The following is a 13,498-nucleotide window of genomic DNA, read 5'->3' on the forward strand; positions in this document are numbered from 1 at the left end:
CCACATGTAAATCTATGCTGGCAGTACTTTAAATCTTTAATTCACTTCAATAACAAAATATATCTCACTAATCAAAACAAATAATCTAATTGTATCTAGTGAAATGAGTGATTTGGCAGGGGAGTTTAACTCTTTTGCAAGGCACTATATGCATGTCACATTCTCATGAGAGGCTGAGCCCCCCTAAAAGGTCTGATCGCTGAAGTGACCCTGTGGATAAATTACTATTTCCCCAGTAAAGGTTATGGTGGAATGCCAATTCTTTCAGCCTTTTCTGGTAATTGTGTTTGTTTGGTAAAACATCAGGAAAATTCTTGCTTTTGACATCGTAATCTTTAGTACAAAAGAAATAAATATGCTCTCAAGGTAATATCAACAACAATATTAGTTTACCAAGGCACCAAGCCAGTAAGCAGCTCCCAAATTGGCAAAATCCCCAGGATATAGGCTTGTTCGTCCTGGCCCGAGTCCGATGTTGAACCATTATCTGTATAGTCTGAAAAAGATTCCAAACAGTGAAATCTGTGTTTTATTTAAAATCTTAAGACCACTAGTTAACACTGTACATAAATGAATAGATTTTAGTTTCTCTCCCCCTAAGAACTAAAATGTCATTGCTCTGCATCAGCAACGTACACTGAGCAGCAGATGGGACGGTAGCAAAAAGCCTTGAGGATCTGACACAGCGGCAGTAACATGCTCTTACTACCACAGTCACTCCTTTGTCTTTGAAAGAAGTGATGTTCATCTGTCACACCTGCAACATGACATGGAGATGGTTTAATAGACGGAGTACTTATTCATCCAATTGGGGAAATTGCAGTGTTACAGGGCAGCAAAGTAAGAGACTAGATTAAATTAGACACAAAACTAAAAAGCGATGCAATACAACTACAAAGAGACACAACACTACAGAAAGACAAAAGAGACAAAAAAACAACTACAGACAGGATTATTAATAAATAAATAAATAATTAAAAACTAGGGCTGTCAAACGATTCAAAAATGTAATCTAATCAATTACATACTCTGTGATTAATTAATCGAAATTAATCGCATACATAATTAACGGTGCCTGAACCGATACTTTTTAAGAAAGTAAAAAAAGAAAAGAAAAAAAAGGGTACTAAACAACAGTTGGTGATATTAAAGAACGGCTTGTTTATTGCTAAGGCCATATGGTCAAAATGAAATGATTTAATAATAATGTATAACAATAACTAATTTCAGTAGTAAATTGCTGTTGAACCATCAGATGGGAAAAGGACATTTACAATAACTTCAAATGCACCACGAGGCTGTAGTTTACCAGTTTCAGTTGTTTCTCCGACGGCAGCTGCAGATTGTTACATACCGGTGTTGAATCCTCTACAGTAAAACACAGTCAAACTTTACACCGTTTAGCATTAGCTGTCAGCATTTTAACCGTGTTTAATCCAGCTACTAGCTAGCGGTAAGCTAACGTTAGCTGCTGTCGAGTATAGTGTTAACTAGCGTCATGTGCAGCGGTGTTTGTGTTTCAGAGCATCAGAGAGAAGTGCAGACATATCAGTGGCACCAGATTTCGGTAGCCAGGGTTGGCAGGAAGAAGATGTTTACAAGTAAATGTTCCAATTAATAATCCAGGCAGAACATTCTCGTCTCCCTTCTTCATTTTACAGTCCAATGGTGGCTAGAACGGTCCAGGTCAAACGTCAATATGGAATGGATTAATCTGCGTTATTTTTTAACGCGTTATTTGTTCTCAGATTAATTAATCGAAATTAACGCGTTGTTTTGACAGCCCTAGTACAAACATGTTTGATTATCCGACAAGAACAATCAGTCTGAATTATATAACTGATATTTACGGTCCACACCTAAAATTTTACAGATAACCGAGCGTATAAGTGATGGGTTTTTGTTGAGCCATCCACATTCTGACTATTGGAGTGGTTTGCTGTGAAATCTTCCTGGCTATATCGTACAAAAATCAATTCCTTTGACCTCATTCTGGTAATAAAAACCTTCCAAGTGTATGCTTACCTTGGATAATGTATTAATAATGTATCCATGCATGAGGGATTTTAATGTGACATACAGAATTCTTTTTTAGATTTCTCATCTTTCTGCAAGAATGATGGCTGGTCACAAGTGTCTCCTTTCCCACTACATTTTGCTGTCTGTTGTGTAAGTATAATAAAGTTTTGAAAGTAAAATACAAGAATATATTGATGGTTTTTAGGATGCCAATTTCAATTTGTGGCTTTGGAGTTATTATAACATCACAAAATCATGCTCTAAATCATCAGTGGTTTATGCCGTGGAAAAGACCTGTTCTTCAGTGACGATGGAAATCTCATACTCCCGGGGTCCTACAATATTCCATGGATGGCAGGCATCGAGAATTTCCGCACCCTCTCTCTCATCACCCTCCCCGGTGCCCATGACAGCATGGCCCTGTACGGAGGTCCAGAGGCTGAATGCCAGGCCTTGTCCCTGAAGGATCAGCTCAGGGCTGGCATTCGTTTCCTGGATCTCAAAGTGTTCGGACTGGGTGACACCCTCTATGTCATGCATGGGGTCATGTACCAGCACAGCACTCTCAAGGATGTCCTAGCCACTGTCCGAGCCTTCCTGACAGAGTTTCCGACTGAAGCTGTGCTCATTAGAATCCAACCAGAGTCTTTTGAGAAAAATACTGTCAATCAAATGGTGCATAGTCTGATTGGCAACGACCAGCATGTCTGGGTGACTTCTGGTATGCCAAATATGGGTCAGGTCAGGGGGAAAATAGTCTTTTTGCAGAAGAGCACCTTCACACTAGGAATTCCACTCATAGATACAGACGGGAAAGGTCAAACCAAGGTTAGCAACGTTAAAGATAAAGACAACAGAATTATAAAGCAGCTGAACCAAGCCACTGAAGCCTGTGGGGGCGATAATGCGGTTCTGACTTACACTAGCGGCACTGGCTTTGGTACTTTCTGGGGAATGTTTCTGACTCCAAAGAGAGTGGCTGAAAAGGTAAACCCATGGCTCAATCAATACCTGAGACAGTTTTACCCCAATCAGCCCAGGCCATGCTTTGGTATCATCGCTATGGACTTTCCCGGCATTGACCTCATTCAAACTGTTATCAATTTAAACTGGTGGTAATTGTGTACAATGCCCCATCATGTGTTTGAGAGGTTGAGTATTTGAATCTGATGGATGACTATGAAGTCTTTCCTGTATTGTCATGGTTCACACTTTATCGATATATCTAATAATAAAAAATGTAATCTGAAAAGTGATACTCTGCTTGTCTTTGTCAGTTGTATCATGAACTGTGTAATTTTGGAAACAATGGCATTTATGACAAAAATAAATTTAATTTCATTACCTCCTCATTGATGTGAATGGTTACTCACTGATTTTGCATCTCACTGGCTTTGTATTTAGTTTAATGCTGCCTTAATGTGCTCCTTATCAATACATTGTTGGAATAAGTACACAGATTTATTAGTTTAGGTAAAGTACCAATACAACAACACATCAAAATCCTCCAGTAAAAATACCGCATTTAAAATCTTACTTCAGTAAAAGTACTATTATTAGTAGATATATATTATGCTACTTGATATTCTGAATGCTTCTTAGACATGTATGAAGCTGTGATGATAGCAATATTATAGCACAGATAGAATCGTTTGCATTTTTTTTTAGGTCGTAAAAATACTATAAATAAAAGCAATCAACGCGGAGTATTCACATTTATCATTGTTTAACGAAACAAAGGGTTAAGTTTCTTTATATTTTCCAGATAAGGGGAGGTACTTCTGGTAACAGCTCTGTCTCTTCTTCCGGATTTCACTACAATAATAACTGCGCAACAGCCTTATAATCGGCCAGACTTTGTCAGGCAGAGTACATTTGTTCAGATTTTTTTTCTACTCTAACAGACACAAACATGTAAGTCTTTTTGTCATGTTTGATTACGATTGTAAAGGACTCTATTCAATTATAGCCAATCCTTATTATGGTCCTGTACTGCTATGTAAGTGAACCTATACCCCTACGCTACAGTTAGGCCTACGATATTAGTGCTCATAAAGTGTGTTTTTGGAAACTTAACAGGAGAGAAAACGTGTATCTCAGGCGAATATTAACTATTAAAAGTACGCTTTAATCGGATGGCGTACGGCAGATGTGTATTAAAATCAATGCAAGCCATGTAAAAACCAAGATGGCATAACTTCTTCTTCGCTCACGGATTGCAGGGCTCAGTGCTGCCAATGGAGCATACTAAACTGTTGCAATATTGGACAAAAACATTTTGTTGGAGCCATTATGTAGCCTAACTTAGTTTTTTATTTATTTATTTTTTTATGGCACGCTGGTGACTAGAATGCATATGATGCAGTTTTGTGTTTTATCACTGGGTGGAGCATTGACACAGGGAATGCATTTAGGCTAATCAACAGCGTCAGTACAGGTGTGTGGCAAAGGGGAGCGCAAACAGTTTTTTTACTGTGTCCGCGTGGCTTGACAGTCGTATTGTTTGATTGTATTTAATTGGAAAGACGAATGAAACTTACCTGAAATGAAATGGACAAAATATAGCCTACCCTACGGTGAATGCACCGTCATTAAAATAAATGGGTCAACGATGAAAGATTAAAAGATATTTAATGCAAGCCTATTGGACATTGGTTTATTGACAGAACACGCGTCCGAACAACTTCTCCCGTTCTTGTACCGCATTAGCCTAATGTAGGTCATTAATGTATGTTTCTGTCAAATAAAGATCAACGTCGAGATTAACCTTGCTGGACTTTACAGACTCCCCGGGACATGATTTGTTTGTGTATTTACTTTGTAGTTGTGTGTATGTGTACTTGTATGTGTTGTTTGTAACTGCAAATGCTTTCAATAAATTAATCGAAGGAAAAAAAGATCAACGTTGACGCTATAGCTCAGTAGCTAGCTATAGCTTCCGACCACCGGTGGCAGCACTGAGCATAATTGCTGCTGAGTGAGCAGCACTTCGTGTGCACACCATGGATGTATTGAGAGAACGTCCAAAGTCGGTTGCCATTGTTTTTTTTTATACAATTATCTAAAACTAATGCAGACTTATCGAACAGCCATGCAGATCCTCCCTTCATGAAGGGTATTCATTTAATGGTCAGTTTTTGTTTAAACTATTTTAGAGATGTTTTGAATCAACTAATGGTTAGTTTGGAGGATGTGGTGCGATGAACTGGATTGCATCCTACAGAGAGGTGTTTCTGTTATTTAGCCTATACCAGAAACCCACCAGCTAGCCTGCCAGTGTCTCCTGCACATAGATACTCTAGACCAGAGATCTTCAACAGGGGGTCCTCCAAATAATTGTCAATTTTTGTCAATTTTTTTCATCAATTTAAATGTCTTTACATAATTCTAACATATTAGCAAATATAGATCCCCAGTGATGATAGGCATAGTGGCCTATAGGTAAGGTAGTCACTAAAGTAGCCATCTACGGATACAGATAATCCTAAAATTTACAGTGCCACATGTATGTGTAACATTAAAAGATGATTTATAAAATCATGGCAACAATTATTGTTTTAATAGCTTGGTATTCTATGCAAAAAAGGTATATATAAAGGCTTTAGTTTAATATGCAACTTCATCTGCTACAATATATGTAGTAGGGGGTTGCTGCTCCGTCTCTCTTTCAGTTAAGGGGTCCTTGGCTTAAAAACGTAGAAGACCCCTGCTCTAGACATTCAGTATTGTACTTCCCTAAAGTTTGGTGAATCAAAAGAGACGGATGTAAAAAAGTAAAGGGACAATCAAAACCGCAGAGCTCGTGATATCCTGAGTTCTTAGTATGGGTCAAGCTCTAAAAATGCTGAATCGTGCAATTTCTAAAATGCAACTTGATACATAGGCTACTTTATTAGATCTTTCCTGCCTGGTAAATGTCACTTCCATAGTTTATCATGAGGGCTTTGTGTTAGAAACTTTAAACCTTGAGCCTAATCAGACATAGCCCTGATGAGGTAGTTTTTCAGACTTTAGAAAACTCCCTCCAGAGCCATATGACATTATAGGCTCTGCAGCACTCCTCCTGCTAACTAAACTGATCTTTTTGTGCAGAATTTGTGGGGTGCCCCTTTAACTTCACTCACTATCACACCTCTTAACATAAGTCTGCAAAGCCTAAGGTGCGATGCTGCTAAAAAAGCCCACACATGGATTAAAACAAAGCCTAGGAAGCACTAAAATAGGGCTGTCAGATCATTCAAAAAATCACTACTTAATTTTGTAATTAATTAATAATAATAATCGTTTAGATTTTTTTCAGGCTTTTGATTCACATCAACCCCCAATTTATCAACACAAATGACGTTTTTGTAAGTAACGAGAACATTTCATATCGTTTTTAAACAATATATTACTATAATAGTTACCATCAATCATCCCCAATCATTATGTGTTGTGTACATCAAGTTTAACAGCCCGAGTTGTAACAGTTAGAGATTTGGAAAGTGAACTTACCATAAAAATCCCTCCCAGCTTCAGGACCAAATCGTCCGTTTTACACAGCCGTGGAACAGCGGGTCTGGGGGAATAGAAGACAAATCAGCACACATCCTTTAACGTTAAGATGCAGCACATAGTTATTTAAAGGTCAAAGAATCAGCAACATCAACCATGACCTGATACAGTAACATTTAAAGTTTCTTTACTCTCTTGTTTCTTTCAGTCTACAGGAGCAGGCAGGATGTCTGTGACCATGACCAAGGCCGATGGGATCACGGTGTTCACTGTGACCTCTGACCCCCAAAGTGTTTATCCTCCTCTGTGCCAAATCCTCAAAAGCCTTTGCTACAGCCCTGTGTGCTGCTCTGTGTCTCAGCACCTGAGAAGGGTCCAGAGAACTTCTCAGTCAGTACTGGGGGTGAGTTACAACCTTTATATGTGTTTAAGTTGTCCTGTGAACTTCAGCTTTAAAAGCTTGTGTATGCTTGCTATGTACTTTGTCTTTCCCCACTCAATTCTGATTTCATCTTAGAGTAAATCATCTATTTTTGATCTACTTTCGGTAAAGCCAACACGGAAGTGCCAAAAACTGCAGTTCCTGGAATGGCTACTTGAGGCTGGCTCCAAAAGGGAGTCAGTCTCCATAGACCCCCATGTTAAAATGCTCAACTTCACAGCACAAATGAACATTTGCCTGGTACAAAAAACGGTTTTGGTCTCTATAGCTAATTTCCCTTTATGACAACTGTACAAGGAGTGAATTTAATTATAAAACTCAACCGTTTAAATTATATTCAGGCTTAAAGTTATGCATAATTAAGGGCGCTTTGAGTGACAGGTGGCTGCCGTCACAAGAGGCGAGCATAGACTAAAGGCTTTATTTGGCCGCCTCAGCTCCATCCACGATCCACCTCTTTGGCCATTTTTGGCGACAGCCAGAGTCACCGGGAGCCGCCCACTTTGAGCTTTCTTTTGACTCTTCAGAAACCTATGGGTGATGCCATGTGGACCACTCTACTACTCCATGTTTCATACAGTCTATGAATTAAACTAAAACAAATTCTTGATCTCTGCCAAAAACGTTATTGTCAAATTTTTCAAACATTTTTCCATTACACACCCACGGCTCTGTACCTGCCTTGGAGCTCCAGGTAATGTTATGTTTATATAGGAAAGCTTCATTTAAAAAAGAAAAAACACTAGGAAACTATGGGGGAAAGTGATCCAATATAACAATAACAATTGCAGCACATGGGTGCTCTCCAATGACCACCTGGTAACTGCAGTTATACTGTACATGTGTTAGCTGTTCATGCTGTGTTTCCTCCTGCACAGGCTCTGCACATTATGGTTGGATTGCTCAACATCTGCCTTGGAACGATAATCATTTGCGGTGTACGTGCATGGTCTCTGTTGGAGTCAACCGGATTTCCTTTTTGGCTTGGAGGATTGGTAAGAGAGATACTGTTGAGATACTTGTATTTGTTCTTTTGTGTCATAACTAATGTCCAATATAATTTTTCTTACAAAATGTACATCTGTAAACTCACAAGTCTCTCCCAAAGTTAGAGTGAAGACTAATACAACTTTACAACTTGGGGCTGTTCAGTTGATTCCAAGGAGAACCACCTAACAGCTGTCTCATACAGTACAGTGTAAATTAAGACTGATCTCACTTTGTAATGCCAAATTATATTAAATACATAAAATTCACTACAGAGTTCCGAGTCCAATCCAAGCATATTTTAACTGATCGGTATTAGCTACGCTTTTTTGATGTTGGACTACCTTACAGAATTCAGAATATTGTTATTGGACATCTTAATCTCTTAGTTCTAAGATGACATTGAACAGTACCGGTTGCTTTGCCTCTTGTCTGCCATTGTGATTGATGATGAGGGTTACCTAGTTTCCCTCTTGATATTAATAATTTTATAATAATAATATTCTTCTGTATGAGTACTAAACATCTCAAACAGCTGCTTTTTGTCCTCTCATACAACTAACGTTAGTTACAAGACCTTAATACACTGGCCCAAATGCTGTTCACTCGACATTTATGAATTTTAGTGTTTGTTCGGAAGAATGGAAGTTTAAATATTTTGTTTTCTTTTGTTTGTTCCTCTAGTTTATTTTGTTTGGCACCATTGGCATTTTGTCTGAGAAGTACCCCAGTCCATGTCTGGTGAGTAGTTCAGCCTTATAACATCCTCATGCTATCTTAAAATTACTTCTTTCATTTTTATTGTCAACTTACATTTTTTGATTTAGATCAAGACAGATAAATATTAATATAATAATTTTGTTCTTGGTACAGAATATACACACCCACATTGACTCACATTGATACAGTATGTATATTAATTGGAAAGGGCAGAATATAGGTTCAGTGTCTTCCACACCATAATTATTATACTGGCCTGTATGTGTGTATATTGGCATATATACATATTTTTGTATGTATATATAAACATTATTATTATTTTATTTTGATTTCCTTTTTCTACCCATTTAGGTATGTATTTACTTATGTGTACATGTAGGTAGGAATAAATGTGTATATTTGTGTATCAGTAGGTATATTTGTATTTACTTTTTATTTTATATTTATTTATTTTTCATAAATACTCAAAATATAGAACGAGGAGTATTGAGGTAATGTTGGTTTTGGATAGTGTTAATCATATAAAATGTAATGTTATTACTCTGTGTCATGAACAACAAGAAATAACTGGAAATGTCATGGACATACATGCAATAATCTGAAAAAAAGTAACCAGCCACACAGCTGTTATTAGTGTAAAGGGTAAGATAGTCAGTGACTTTTAAATTCCATGAATATTTATTCTAATATTGTCTTTTATTTTAGGTCATCATCAATGTGATCCTGAATCTAGCAGGAGTTGCTTTTGCCATTACAGGCATCATCATCTACAGCATAGATATGGCAAACATTTATATGTGGTGGATGTGTCGCAATTACGACGATAATTACTATTCAGGCTACAGCAGACAGACTACAACTCCTACTCCTGGGGAGGACATCATGAGGGAGAAATGCTTGGAGGGCAAAGAACTGGTTCTGGTAAGTGTGGAAAATGTCTTCCAGCCGTCAAGATACAAGTTGTACAAACTCATGAGTGGAAAGTAGAGGGCTTTAATTATTATTGTTGATGAATTAATTAGTCCACCGACAAAAATCAATCACCAACAATTTTGATGATCAATTATTGTTAATTTGTCACTATCAAACAAAAATGCCAAACACAAGCTGGTTTCAGCTTGTGAAATGTGAGGATTTGCAGCTTTTCTCTGTTTTTATGATTGTAAACTGAATATTTACAATATTTTTTTTTTTTTTACTTTTGTGAACATGATGCACTTCTGTAATAGTTGGTCGCAGCCCAAAATAAAAGTCTATTAAAAATTTAAAAAATAAGCCACACTTGAATGTAGTGGGTCAAGTAAGAACCAATTACAGTATACTAATTTTATTAAAGTGCTCATATTATGCTTTTTGGCTTTTTCCCTTTCCTTTATTGTGTTATATATCTTTTTTGTGCATGTTATAGGTTTACAAAGTGAAAAAGCCCAATGTCCACTCCAAAGGGACTTACCATCTCCAACAGAAAACACTGTTCACAAACTGCTCCAAACAGCTCTATTGTAGTCCAGCCTTTACTTCTGTGACGAACGTGCGTCCCTTTGCAACACGTTATAATGCTCGCCTAGCTGCCAGAGCACGCCCTCATACGCAACTGACTAGCTAGCAGTGCTTATCTAGCTACTGCGCATGTGCGACTCCCAACAAAGATGGAACAGAAGTGAGATGTCTCACTCTGTAGCTAAAACAGAGAGCTCAACACACAGGGTGAAAAGAGGAGCTGCAGCAATGTGTAGTACAACAAAAAGATGGTGTTTTTTGAAAATTAAACCATGTAAACCTGTTATGATATAACCTCTAAATACAATTATAAACCTGAAGATGAGCATAATATGAGCACTTTAAATCTATACAGAACAAACAAATGTGTTTCTTTGTGTCCAACCAGATGCTTTTGAGAAGCATGTATGCTGTGCTGATTGTCCTGTCAGCCCTGGAGCTCTGCCTCACCATCAGCTCTGCCGTCATGGCGATCAAGGCTCTAAAGAGCAGTGAGAAGGGAGAAAAGGAGGTAGAGTTTAGTAAAATCACATTTCACTGTTAAACCTGTTCATCCAGGTTGACTGAACACAACCACTTTATTTCTTTTCTTTTTAAGTCCTTTTATTGTTTAAATGTTGTATGTGTCAACAGAGCTAACTTTCAAATGGTGCCCCATTTGTAAGGAACATATGCATTTATGGAGTTGTAATGGAAGTTTCTGGTCCAGCAGGGGTAGAGGTTTCAAAGTTTAGTGAATGTAACAAATAAGACAGTCGGAGAACTGAACCAAGTTAGGGTTTCGTATTTATTAGGATATATTTGCAAATATAGGAAGAATAACAGAGTCACAAAAGCACAAGCAGCTCAGTGAGTACCGATTCTTCAAATGAGTCAAGGAAACACTGAGCTTAAATGCACATTGGGAAAAGGGGAGTGACAATTCAAACATGATCTACCTACAACAATGGTTTACATTTTCTCACAGTGTCCAGATAAGGTTAACAGGTTATAGGTTAACATGCACCTAAAGATAAAGATCCTGCCAGATACTTTTCTAAATCTCCCAAGGTGTCATAAACCCACTTCACTTTATCCCGTCCCCCACTTTCACATCTGGGGTCACATTCCCCGGACATCGTAACTGTCTAGGGAGGAACGGATCTGGGAAGGAAGATGGTTTATAGTGTCCTTGTAGTTTATCAGTTTAAACAAAGGGCCTATGCTTCGTCTCCCAGACTTTCTGTCTCAGCAGTTTAAGCAGGATCAAATCAACATGATAAGGGGAGACAAACTGTTCTTTCAATAGTGCTGAGAGAAGGCTATGTGTTAATAAAAACATAAGAATTAAAAGGAACAGTGCTCAAGTGTAATTTTTGCCATTAAAGGATGAGCAGCAGCGCTGAGTATGTGGGTTGCGGCCATGAAAAAATTGCCAAATCTTCTCTGTCAATGCCAAACAGCTTATTCTGCCATAGACTCGTTTGGTGGATTGGATGATTGAAGTTTGAAGAAACAAGACATATTGGCAATTTAACAATTTATTCATTTCACAAACAGGAGCCTCAGTAGCGTGTGGAAGAACCATACACAGCCACAACAGCGTGGCACCTCCTCCTCATGCTGGTCACCAGCCTGGTCACACACTGCTGTGGGATGGCATCCCATTCTTCAACCAGCATAAGTCAGCCAACGTGGTTGTGTTGGTCACTCTGGCACGAACAGCACGCCCAAGCTGATCCCACAAGTGTTCAACGGGGTTGAGGTCAGGACTGCTGGCAGGCCATTCCATCCTCTCCACTCCCACATTCTGGAGGTAGTCTCTGATAAACCCCGCCCTGTGGGGGCGAGTGTTGTCATCTTGGAGGATAGAGTTCGGTCCCAGACTGTGGAGATATGGGATTGCCACTGGTTTCAGAATCCCATCTATAAAGTGTCAATAGCAACAGCAAAATAACCTGTTTGGCATTGGCAGAGAAGATTTGGCAATTTTTTCATGGGCGCAACCTACATACTCAGCGCTGCTGCTCATCCCACAAATGCATGTTCCTTACAAATGGGGCACCATTTGAAAGGGAACTAAACAGGCTTTCCAACGGTATAAGACTTATTGCCAAAAAGCATTGTTACCACAGAGAAATAATCTACCAAACATAAATTTCCGTACTTTTTGTGCTAAGTTTATTTAGTGTGCAGACACTAGATTGGTATTGATCCTCTCATCTAACTCTCAGTAAGAAAGTCAATACGCTTATTATGTTAAATGTTGAACTTTAAGAACTGCCAAGTTGTATTTTTTTCCACATTCTGAATTTCACAATAGTAAAAAGAGTGGTAACAGAAACGTAAACAAAAATAAGTATTCAACAGTGTATCTCTGCAGGACATAGGACAGCAGTACAGTTCATGAGTGTATGTAATGTGTAAATATGTTGTTAAAGATTTGAGAATGTTCACACCTTTTTATCGACCTTACGATGTTATTTTTCATTTTTTAGAAGACTGGTGACCCAGAACTCTACAAACCACTGCTGGAGGAAGTCACCTGTAACCCCACAGTCTGAATGAAAATGTAATCTATGTTCTATATCTATATCACTTATATTTTGATGAGTATGATTTTCTATCGAATAATGTGCCTTACAATCAGCTTGTGTAGGTAAAAGGGAGGTTCATGAATGTGAGTGTGTGACATTGATGGACAGATACGTTTTTTATTTGCTATTTTACAATATTAAGTCATGTTAAAAAAAAAAAACTGACGTTTTGTTGTTTGTGCTTCTGCTGTGTACTTTATAATAAACCTTAAAGCCTGACAAAGATGGAACAGAAGTGAGATGTCTCACTCTGTAGCTAAAACAGAGAGTTCAACACACAGGGTGAAAAGAGGAGCTGCAGCAATGTGTAGTACAACAAAAAGATGGTGTTTTTTGAAATTTAAATCATGTAAACCTATTCTGGTACAACCTCTAAATACAATTATGAACCTGAAAATGAGCATTTCATGAGCACTTTAAGGGAAGTGTATTAATTAAAAAATAACTGCTATTTAAGGAGCAAAGAAGGCATATCATTTCTAGATCTGATTTTATTATAGTGGGGAAACTGTACTTAATGTTACAACTTTTTAAACAGACTGATTTGAATTCATAATTTCCAGACTAATGTTATATGTAATATAAAACTGTTTTTTCATGGACTACTGGGATGTATGTGTATGATTGTGTGTATGTAATGTTATGTATGTACTGGTGCGCCTTTTTGCGTGCATCTACTTATCTTCATCTGTGGTAATTGTGTATTCTATAGTCTGTACCACTACCCTTTCATGAATCATGGGCCCCCACCTATAAGCTT

General features: G+C 38.0%; 2 protein-coding genes across 4 annotated transcripts; both read left to right on the forward strand.

The window, feature by feature from the left end:
* Positions 1-2,063: 2,063 nt before the first annotated feature.
* Positions 2,064-3,371, forward strand: LOC144518920 (1-phosphatidylinositol phosphodiesterase-like). The gene is made up of 2 exons (XM_078251800.1): positions 2,064-2,169; positions 2,292-3,371. Exons 1-2 carry the CDS (start codon positions 2,117-2,119, stop codon positions 3,136-3,138), a joined length of 900 nt encoding a protein of 299 aa, XP_078107926.1. The 5' UTR covers positions 2,064-2,116; the 3' UTR covers positions 3,139-3,371.
* Positions 3,372-3,804: 433 nt separating this feature from the next.
* On the forward strand, positions 3,805-13,340 carry LOC144519253 (uncharacterized). Of its 3 annotated transcripts, XR_013502094.1 has the most exons (8): positions 3,986-4,018; positions 6,722-6,916; positions 7,834-7,950; positions 8,627-8,683; positions 9,368-9,583; positions 10,551-10,673; positions 11,702-11,957; positions 12,640-13,340. XR_013502094.1 is itself a non-coding variant. In XM_078252265.1 (7 exons), exons 2-7 carry the CDS (start codon positions 6,740-6,742, stop codon positions 12,703-12,705), a joined length of 756 nt encoding a protein of 251 aa, XP_078108391.1. In that variant the 5' UTR covers positions 3,805-3,933; positions 6,722-6,739; the 3' UTR covers positions 12,706-13,340. The 3 variants fall into 3 exon arrangements, 2 of the variants coding, with proteins under 2 accessions (XP_078108391.1, XP_078108390.1); XM_078252265.1 differs by lacking the exons at positions 3,986-4,018; positions 11,702-11,957 and adding an exon at positions 3,805-3,933; XM_078252264.1 differs by lacking the exon at positions 11,702-11,957.
* The last annotated feature ends 158 nt before the right edge of the window (positions 13,341-13,498 follow it).

The sequence above is a fragment of the Sander vitreus genome, chromosome 6 (assembly GCF_031162955.1).
Source record: "Sander vitreus isolate 19-12246 chromosome 6, sanVit1, whole genome shotgun sequence".
In the NCBI taxonomy this organism is placed as follows: Eukaryota; Metazoa; Chordata; class Actinopteri; order Perciformes; family Percidae; genus Sander; species Sander vitreus.

Bases quoted from the DNA above. Each gene is read 5' to 3' on its own strand.
- LOC144518920 (XM_078251800.1), top strand. From the start codon at position 2,117: ATGATGGCTGGTCACAAGTGTCTCCTTTCCCACTACATTTTGCTGTCT. The intron at 2,170-2,291 runs GTAAGTATAATA...CTAAATCATCAG, and splicing joins TACATTTTGCTGTCTGTTGT to TGGTTTATGCCGTGGAAAAG.
- LOC144519253 (XM_078252264.1), top strand. The intron at 6,917-7,833 runs GTGAGTTACAAC...CCTCCTGCACAG, and splicing joins CTTCTCAGTCAGTACTGGGG to GCTCTGCACATTATGGTTGG. The intron at 10,674-12,639 runs GTAGAGTTTAGT...TTCATTTTTTAG, and splicing joins GTGAGAAGGGAGAAAAGGAG to AAGACTGGTGACCCAGAACT.